General features: G+C 40.6%; 1 protein-coding gene across 2 annotated transcripts; it reads right to left on the bottom strand.

The window, feature by feature from the left end:
• Nucleotides 1-789: 789 nt before the first annotated feature.
• Nucleotides 790-9,957, bottom strand: odad3 (outer dynein arm docking complex subunit 3). 2 transcript variants are annotated; one of them, XM_039817232.1, is made up of 13 exons: nucleotides 9,745-9,957; nucleotides 9,404-9,525; nucleotides 9,168-9,245; nucleotides 7,693-7,884; nucleotides 7,451-7,549; nucleotides 6,656-6,781; nucleotides 6,227-6,349; nucleotides 5,862-6,011; nucleotides 5,597-5,757; nucleotides 5,292-5,448; nucleotides 4,949-5,098; nucleotides 1,364-1,451; nucleotides 790-1,288 (listed from the first exon to the last, which is right to left on the bottom strand). In XM_039817232.1, the coding sequence occupies exons 1-13, from the start codon at nucleotides 9,821-9,823 to the stop codon at nucleotides 1,164-1,166; spliced, it is 1,650 nt and encodes a 549-aa protein (XP_039673166.1). In that variant the 5' UTR covers nucleotides 9,824-9,957; the 3' UTR covers nucleotides 790-1,163. The 2 variants fall into 2 exon arrangements, with proteins under 2 accessions (XP_039673166.1, XP_039673085.1); XM_039817151.1 differs by having other exon boundaries at nucleotides 7,451-7,552; nucleotides 9,745-9,956.
• Nucleotides 9,958-10,144: the final 187 nt, after the last annotated feature.

The raw sequence follows: 10,144 nt of genomic DNA, 5'->3' as shown, positions 1-10,144 counted from the left end.
TATATATAGATAGATAGATAGACAAATAGATAGATAGATAGATATAGATAGAAAGATAGATAGATAGACAAGTAGATAGATAGATAGATAGATAGATAGATAGATAGATAGATAGATATATAGACAAATAGATAGACAGATAGATAGATAGATAGATAGATAGATAGATAGATAGATAGATAGATAGATAGATAGATAGATAGATAGATAGATAGATAGATAGATAGATAGATGGATATTGTCCTAGGGGACATTTGTTTTCACACTCTGCACGTGGCAATATACACGGACAAATACATCAACAGATAATATAAAGATATAATATAAAGGTATTTAGACACAAACAAGCACATTAACAACAATGACGCCATATCTATAATTGTTGTATTGTTCTGCCAATAACTCAACCAACACGTTCCACCTAACACCCAAGAGCTGGCTCCATCCACCTCAAAGCATTTAAGCAAAGAGGCACAACCATTTCTGAGATTCTGATCATAGCAGAAGTAGGTGGCACTCCATGTCTACAAACTGTGTCAAGTTTTACACAGGAACAAAGCATGCATGTGCGTCTAAAGTGTCAACGTGATTCACCATCAAATAAAGGCCGGATTTAACACAGGCGTTGGCTTTCAGTGACCTGCACCACGTCTGTAAGATAAAACCCATGACATTCACAATGACTAGGTTTTGATCAGCAGGACAATGAAAGAGAAAACCTCTGGACACAAGTTAGCTGTTTTGCCAACGTACAGACATTTATGGTAAAAGAAAATACGATATACGATCAAAAGTGAAAGCAATTTTTATTGGCTTCCCATGAAGCAGAGGGTGGAATTCTGAAAAAGTGAGAAAAAAAAAGAGGAAGAGAAACAATTGTTGATGCAACATTGACACCTGACAGAGAACATTACTGTTGTCACAACACATCCACTTCTACAAGTAACCAGCTTTAAAGAAACAAACATATTAATATGAATCACCTGAGAGCTGTTAAATTCATCTTTCAACATTTTCATTTGTATTTTCAGCTAAGACTTAAAATCTTGGTGGCAACACATCATAATAATAATTGTGGAGATGAAACATTTAATGGCTAAAATAGCAGAGAAAATCTCAGATGGTTCTTAATTTTTCTTGAGTCTTGAGACGGTGGCGTTGTTTCAGAATTTGCCCTTCTTCTTCTTCCAGGGCTTCTTCTTGTTATTGGAGTCGATGAGCATCAGAGACTGGCGCTTCAATGTCTCACGTGTGATGATGTCAGCCTCGTCCTCTTCACTGTCGTCCTCTGAGACCCAAACAGTGACAGTTTACACTCTGTGCTTGTGTGTGTGTGTGTGTGTGTGTGTGGCTCCCAACTCACCGTCATTGAAGAGGTCCAGTCTTTGGTCGTCAGGCAGCTTGACGCGGGTGTTGTAAGCTGGCAGTTTCCCCTCAATCCTGACATAGAACTGCTCAGAGAAACAAAACGAAAAAAAAGTAAATGATTACCACCAGTCAAACATTTATTTTTTTCTATGTTTGCCAACGTAGCTTATAATATTCAATATTATTCTTCAAAATCCCCTATCTCCATGAAATCTGAGCGTATGTAGGTCTGTTCATGCACGAAATATCGCAAAACTGATAAATAATATTCTAGTTGGCTTATTGATTTTTCAAGCCTTGTAATATAAACAGGATTTCACATTTATTTAAAAGAAATTAAATTAGTGTGAGGCCAGTTTAGAAACAAAAACTTTAAAAGAGCCAGTTGAAGTTGTAGGACAGATTTATATCTATATAAGCTATAAAACAAACCACTAACCTTTGTTTTAGCGTTGTTTTTTTAATCAGTATACATTGTCATTTACATAGGCCTAGTGGTGTTCACCTATTCTGGTGTATGATAAGTATTAACACTGAGTAATAGCGAGTGATGTCTGTGTCTATGTTCTTATTATGTAACAGGTATGATGAGCAGCAGGTGGATCTTGCCCAGAATGGAAGTACTGTACTTCTTTATGGTATAGGTGCAAGCTGTTTGACGAGGACAACCAAACAGTTTCTAACAGTACCGGTCACTGATTAAAAAAAAAAAGATCAGCTCAGGGTGACGTCAGTTACAAAGATTATGCCTTCTAAAACTACATTTGAGAATAAAAAAGTCAATGTCATTAGAAAAATGGCCTACAGACTGTTAAGTGTTTCCTGTGGTACACTTTGATATCCTTTGTTCTCAAACAGAGAACAAAGTGCTGCCGAGCGTTAGTAATCAAGAACAAACACTTGAGGTGGCTCTAATGGCTGCCTTTCCATTAAGATAAGCTATGCAAGCACAGCAGCACGCATGCATACATGTTCAGCCATGCAGTGTTCATTTGTCGCCCCGTGCGATGTAGGCTTAAAAAACATGCCCTTTGCCAAACTGCATTTATTATCAAAAGTTCAAGCTTAGGCACAGCCATTACAGAGGGGACTGTTAGTCAATTCTCAAACCAGAAGTCCATATTCAAAGTTAATTTTACACATATAATAGGGTTTTTGGGAACCATTTAATCAGTTACAGAGATATTATGTTAGTCACACAACTTTCATAAGGCAAGTCACCAGAGACACCCTTAACTTCCCTGTCATTTCTCCTCTGTCTGTGGATTGCTACAATAGTGGGGGGGGGGGGAGGCATGGAATTTGGGCCGAACGTTCAATTCACAAGCAAGCAGGCTAAGAAACCGAACTAAGTGACGTGCTCTGTCTGTCTGTCTATCGATGCCCTCCACTCTGTTTCAGTATGGACAGTGCCACACATACACACACACAAACACACCCCCTACACACAACAAACAGAGCTGTCCGCTGTCCTCAAGCAACAGCAAAGCAAATGCACATCATGTATCTCGGCCAATAAGAGCCGAGAGTCTCTGTTAATGAGGACAGTGTGTAGAGGTGTGAATCTTCACTGATCTCCCGATATCTCTCATCGATATCTCGATGCATCACGATGCGTCAAATACATTTTTCTATAAAAGCCTTGTAGGATATTTAATTCATAGCTTTTCATAGCTTCAAAAACAAAACATTCTGCAGTGCTCTAATACTAAATAAATTGGATACAAAAAACTACAACACTGAGCACATGGCACTTCCTGAATGTGCAAAACATAACAGAATATGTAAAAAGAAATGTTGTTAGGCCTACATTAAATTGTAAACAGAAATAATCGATTATGAGCCTGCCGATTATCGATGCAGCATCGTCCATGTCCACGATTCGATGCATCGATTATTTGATTAATTTCAACACCTCTAGCAGTGTGTACTATATTTTGTGGTTGATCTGATTATCTCTTGAATTTCCCACACACCTGTCAGTAAAACTGTACACTAACCTCCCGCGTATGTTTACAAGGACTACCTCTGTAAGAATGCAAAACAGGTTTCAATATCCTGTCCCGAAACAGAACCTATAATTAAAGCCACTGTGAGTGTTGATGATTGTGAGTGATGAGTCACCTAAGAGCTGGCTCCAATTAACCCCAAAACATTTATGCAAATAGGCTCAAGCATTTCTGAGATGCCGAACATAGCAGACATAGTTGGGGTGGCATGTCTACGAGCAGGGAAGGTTTCACATGTTTCTGGGAGAAAGCATGCACGTGCATCTCTAGTGGCAACGTGATTCACCCATTAAATAAAGGCGGGATTTGTCACAGGTGTTGGCTTTCACAGTGACCTGCACCATGTCTATAAGATAATATGTTTCCATCCGCAGGTCAGTGACGGTTGGTTTTCAAAGCGGATAACACATTAGAATATGTCGGGATAAAATTAATCTTGTCCCAACAAATGCCATTTCCCATTTTAGGTGTTTATAGGCTTGCTTCTGCTGAGGCCACTGTCTTTGATCAACTCACAGAAGAAGTCTTGAAAATGCAATGCAATGAAGTGAAATCTCAGCAAATAATTAATTGTTATGGGTGAGTATAATGTGAACTGAGAGGATAAATCTAAGAAGAAAAAACTAATCCTGATCACAGAGAAATTTCACATAAAACAAACTAGTAGTAGGTCCAACTAGGATTGAAAAACGTTCCAGTACACAAATTGAGCTGATATTTACTAACAAACCAGAAAGAAAAACTAAAAGATATCATTGAATCACTGGCTCATCAGATCATAACTTAACATTATTTGTGAGAAAACTGACAAAAAATAGATTCAGGAACACAGCAACTAAGCCAAAGATCCTTCCGTGCATACCTAAAGCTAGGCAAGAAGAATTTCAGTTAATTTCAGTGAAATAAACAGCATGAACTGGGACAATGGCTGTAACACCTCTGTGAGGGAGCGATTTTATGATATAAAACTAGAAGAGACACTGCCACGCTGATTTATAAAGGTTTAAGGAACAAAGTTATCCAAGAGGTACGATGAGCGAAATCTCGTTTTTTAGCTCAATATATTGAATGAGGGAAAAGGCAACAGTAAATTGATCTGGAAAAACATTAATAATCTCACAAGTAGAACTTATAAAAAATAAATAAATATATTTTTTTGAGCTAGGAAACAAATTTACAAAAAGGAAACTTGATATTGTTCCTTTAGATGCTACATGCCAGGTTTTTTCGAGCTGGTAGAGACGAACAAGTGAACGAAATGATCAGCTCCTTAAAAAGCTGCAAATGTGGAGATGCTTTCCAGTTTGATAGTCACATCATGAATCTCGGCCAATAATGTTGTTGTTTTTGTTATTATTTTTCTATAGATACATAACGCTTAAACACAGGGGGCAAAAATTACAACTGACAACTCTTGACGTCGGGACCGTTTTAGCTCTTTTTGTCGTTTGCCTGGAAAAAAATGGAAGCCAATGTCGCAAATGAGAGTATGGATCAAACCCCACCCTAAAAAATGGAGATGGACAATCAGTCGACGATAGACACGACTCGACCAATCAGATTCGACTCACCTCCTCTTCCTCCATCTCCTTCATTATAGCGGCCAAATCCTTTCCGTGAAGCTCCTCTTGCAGTAACCGCAACTTCAGCTCACACTGGGTCATCAGCTCCACCACAAACTCATCAGAGTCTGGAGACACGTCAGCCACCGCGTCCTCACTCTGGAGAGAAATGGAAGAAGGGTGAACACACATACGCTTGATTGTCACCAAAAATCTTGACGGGAAAAAGAATTCAAACTAAAGACGTATGGGCTGATGGGAGGGAAATAAAATGAACACATGTTAGGAATATGACAGATGATTAAACCCTGGAGGTTAAACCTACTGTCATAATGGTCAAAGTTGTATTTACCAGTGTGATGTGTTGAAGTTTGTCTGCGAGATGCTCCACACCGGCTCGGACAGTACCGAGGGCTTTAACGAGCCACTCCAGGCGCTGTTTACCTGCATCACACTTCTGCTGTTGAGCCTGCAGTTGCTGCTCACACTCCTCCAGCATCTGTTGGTCACTAACAAAACACACACACACACACACACACACACACACACACACACACACACACACAAACACACAGAAAGAGTTAAGGCTTGAGAATAAACCTTACACAGCTGCATACACAACGCCTTTGATCCTCTGCTACTGTCTGAGTGTCTCACCTGGAGAGTTTAGCCTCTCCAGAATATTTCATATCCTGGAACTGTTGGTTCAGAAGCTCCTTCTGCTCCTTCAGCTGCTGCAGCACCTTCTCGTTCTCTTCCCTCAGCTTCTCCAGATGTTGGTGGGTCTCCTTCTGTGAGATGAAGCGCTCCACTATCTCCTACACACGTGAAGAAAAACAAACGTACATGTAAACACAATGTACAGCGTGTGTGTGAGAATACACAGCTGGTACAGCCAATCCTTCTCTTTCCACATCCATACCTGTATATCTGTGACTCCGGTGGCCTCCTTGATGCGTCGGAAGGCCTCCTCAAAGGAGGAGATGGCCTTCTCCTCTTCCCCTGCCATCCTGGGGGTGCTGCGCTGGGCCTCACTGCTCAGCTCGTCTGGCTGCATAGTTGTTCTCTGAGCCTAACGGTGGCGGAGGTTATTAGAACTCAAAACATTCACTAATGACCGAAAATCAGATAGCTATGAGTGTGAGTGCTTTTGGACTGGCTCTTCTGTGGTCATGTTTCTTGATGTCATGTTAAATCGTTTGCACGTGGTCAATGAGAAAGCAGGTGATCAAAATATAACTACAGTAATGTTCCTGAAGTGTACATGTAGCATCGTGTGTATCTCACCCTTCTATCGACTTTTTCAGCCTGGGACTTGCGCTCGTCGACCTTTTTCCTGTAGCTTGCTATAATACGCTCTCTCTCCTTGCGCTCCTTGTAGAGCAGTTCCTCCTGCTGCTGTAATTCAACCTGGCAGGAAGATGAAAGGGAAAAAGAGTGTAACTTTGTTTTGGGGGGAAAAAATGCTGTTTGCACAATGTACAGCATAGTGATAAGGTAGGCTAATGTATCTGTATTTGCAAGTTGTATACCGATATATGCAGCAACATTAAAAACACAGGTGAACAAACACTGAAAAAGCCATTGCAGCTGCTTTACTTGTGACTCATATAACTTCTATTAATAGTGATAGTAATGATGAGTGAATCATCCTTGTGAAGCCTTTATTAGAAACATGCGTGTTGCGAAGTCATAGCAGAGGAGGTTGCAGGTCACCTTAGCAGCTTCTTTAGAGAGCTGGGCGTTGTTGTTCATGGCCTGCATGTTGTGAAGCTCCTCTCTGTGCTTCAGGATTTCTGCCTCCAGACTGTCCAACTGGCCATGGAAAGTCAGACTCTCCTCCTGAAGTGGTGACAGTGGAAAAGTGAGGGGTAGAAAGAGAAAGGACAAGAAATATGGATGTAAAGAGCAGCGAGTGTTTTAGAACATCAAAAGCATAAGATCACAAGAGGACTGCTGCAACACTGTGACCTGGACCACCTCATGAAATATTACTGGCTGATCATTACAGTAGGTTGTGATCTAGACATGAAAGCCTGAAAGCTTGATCTATTGATGCACTTCAGTTGCACTGGATAAAACCATTAACCAAATATAAAAATGTAACTGTAAGGAGATTTAAGTGCATTGTCAAGCACTGGGAATATCTGTTTACAAATCACAAACACAGAATCGGATATCAAAGGAACAACAAAGAGTCTTAGCACAGGCATCACAGCATCCACTTTTTTCTTTACATGATACCTGGATGAAGATTATTAGCAGGATGTACAAAACACTGATGTTACAAGTACTTTTACTCTCATAAGGGTGTCTGCTGATGCAAATAGACCGCATGATAATGCACAGTTACCATATTTGTACATACACGAGTTGCAAAATAACATCTACAATGGGCAGACACAAATCATTATGGGAGGTGGTGCCGACAGTACCCCTGCAACATGTCAAGCAAGTGACGTTGAGTACAAAACATTATTCGGAGTCTAACGATGTGTATGTTGGACAAACCTCCAGGTGACTTTTGAGTTTCTGATAGTTAGTCATGATGTTCTCAGCCTCCTTGCACTTAAACTGGGTCTTCTCCAGACTGTTCTCCAGCGCCCGCAGCTTCTGAAGAAACACAAACGCACACACTGTTTAAAGAGTGTACTATTCTGTCATGTACTTCATGAGGGTGAACATTAGAACAAAAAAAGAAAAATAGATTTTCATGTTTTGCACATTTCCCCATGAGCTTGAGAAGTAACCACCATGGCATCTTCCTCTTTTTTCCAAGCGCGGGCACCGGCAGACGGTGCTCCGCTGCTGCCCGCTGGTTTCATTCTCTGATATTCCATCTTCAGCTCTTCGAGGCGGCGCTGGTAGGTCTGGGTGGAGTGTTTAAGGGCATTGAGACGCTTCATCTTGGACAGCACCCTCTGGTCGAGCGTTGATAGGGCTGCCTGAGAAAAGAGTAACGACAGGGAGAGCGTGTAAGTGCACAAGAGAGACAGTGAGGGGAAACAGAGAGTTGTATACTTGCAAGCAGTGTCAAACTTTTATTTATGTCACTTTAGTGCAGTGCTGTAATGTAACAAAGTACAAATACTTCACTACTGTACTTAAGTAGAATTTTCACGTATCTGTACTTTCCTTCGTTATTTTTATTTCTGTAAACTTTTACTATTACTCTTACTCCACTGCATTTCCTAAATAAAATGTATACTTTTACTCCACTACATTTCCCCTAAGCATCTTAGTTACTCGTTACTAAAAAAAAAAATCTGAACAAATTTGTTACAAAGCAGGTTTGGCGAATCATTGCTCGTAGATTGCCAAGATAATGCACGCTCCATTCCAGTTGGAAACGTGATGCCTGTTTGTTGCCAAGCAGCAAAAAAAAAAAAAAAAAACACAGGAAAAAACTAAAGAAGAAGAGGAGGAAGCATGACAGTGTCATGGAAGCACCTGCTGGTAACAGACGATGACCACCTCAAAGGCAGTGGTGATGTTACACACCATTGGCCATAAAGTTCATAATTAAAGTTTTTTTTTTACTTTTACTTTTACTTCTAATACCTAAGTACATTTGATTTCAGAAAACTACTTTTGATACTTAAGTACAGTAAATAGCAGATACTTTAAGACTTTTACTCAAGTCATTTTCTGGTAAGATACTTGTACCTTTACTCAAGTATTGCTTTCAAGTACTTCATACAAGACTGCTTTAGTGAGACACAAAACTGAGAACTTTCTCAGCTTCGTAGCTATCGACAACAGCTGAGGGGTTAACAGTGGGAACACCTATGGTGAAAATAGTCCAACAATGGGTGGCTGTGGCTCAGTGGTAGAGCGGTTGCCTGCCAATCGTAAAGTTGGTGGCTTGATCTCTGGCCCTGCAGTCCCATGTTGAAGTGTCCTTGGGCAAGACACTGAACCCTGAGTTGCCCCTGATGCTGCACCATCGGAGTGTATATGTGTGCGTGAATGTTTATCTGATGAGCAGGTGGCACCTTGCCTTGGCCACAGCATGTGAATGGTGAATGGTTCCTGTACTATGTGAAAGCGCTTTGAGCAGTCGTTAAGACTAGAAAAGCTATATAAAAACAGTCCATTCACAATATAATTTTGTAGTCCACTAATATGAACCTTAAATACATAAATGATTTTATATTAATTATTAGAATGAACAGCAATGCTGCTATAAAAAGGTGAATCGTACAGTATTTACGGTCCTTCCTCTCACCTTCCCTGACATGTTGCGGTAGGCATCCTTCTCCAACCCTCTGTTATGAAAGGCCACTTTGATGAGATTGTCATCACCCTGGGAGGCAAGACACCAAAAGGGAACAAGATTGAATAAAGTTTGTCATGATGCTGTGACTTTTATGTGATGTTATGCCTGTTTTCTTTGACTAAGATATGTGAGGACAGAGAAGAAGCAACTAAGCTGGGAACGTTGCCTCTGTTTATGGGACTTACGGCATTAACTTCTGCCAATTTTCTGCACAGCCTCTTGTTCTCCTGCCTCAGCTGGCGGACGGTATCTCTGTTCTTCTTTATGGTGGACTGAGAACTCTCATAGTATGCAGTTCTGTCGCCCTCTGGTGGACACATTTCATAGTTACACTAACAACACATTTAGGTATGCCGACTTAAGCTAGCTGCTGTTTTTAATAGATTTAGTTATGGGGTTTACAGCATTGACATATATAAGTGGCTAGACATGGTAACCTAGCTAAATATGGCAGCTAGCAAAGCACACGTCCTTTAGCATGAACTGAAAGCGACGCTCAGACTAGTGACTTGGTAAACAAACTTACCCAGAAGTTGGATTTTATGCTGCATCTCCGTTATTTGGTCATGCAGCGGAGGTTTCATTGCGTCGGCACTAAACGGCATTTCCCTGCTTCGTTATTGTTGTACACAATTAACGTTGGCGAAGAACATTTGCACACAATCGGTGTTAGCTTGACCTGTACGAAGACCAGCTCTGGCAGGCTCCAGTGTTGCCAAGCAACCTGTACACTTACACTAAAGCGAGGCTCTGACATGGACGTAGCTACTATTAAGAGGGCTCTGAGAAGTTTGACATTAACCCTCTCGAGCCACTGCAATGCTGACAAATACAGATTTGACATTAGTCTCATTTACAGTGACTGTGGAAACAGAAAACGGTATTTAAAATTATAAATAATAATAAATAAATGATAAATACAATAC

Source organism: Perca fluviatilis, chromosome 1 (assembly GCF_010015445.1).
Source record: "Perca fluviatilis chromosome 1, GENO_Pfluv_1.0, whole genome shotgun sequence".
NCBI classification, from domain to species: domain Eukaryota; kingdom Metazoa; phylum Chordata; class Actinopteri; order Perciformes; family Percidae; genus Perca; species Perca fluviatilis.
This window is presented reverse-complemented; position numbering and strand designations above follow the sequence as displayed.

What these genes read in the sequence shown, in the direction of transcription:
- odad3 (XM_039817151.1), bottom strand. Translation starts at nt 9,823, where the DNA reads ATGCCGTTTAGTGCCGACGCAATGAAACCTCCGCTGCATGACCAAATA. An exon ending in ACCGCAACATGTCAGGGAAG is followed by an intron (nt 7,885 to 9,167) that starts GTGAGAGGAAGG and finishes CTCTTTTCTCAG; the next exon opens with GCAGCCCTATCAACGCTCGA. An exon ending in CCGGAGTCACAGATATACAG is followed by an intron (nt 5,758 to 5,861) that starts GTATGGATGTGG and finishes TCACGTGTGTAG; the next exon opens with GAGATAGTGGAGCGCTTCAT.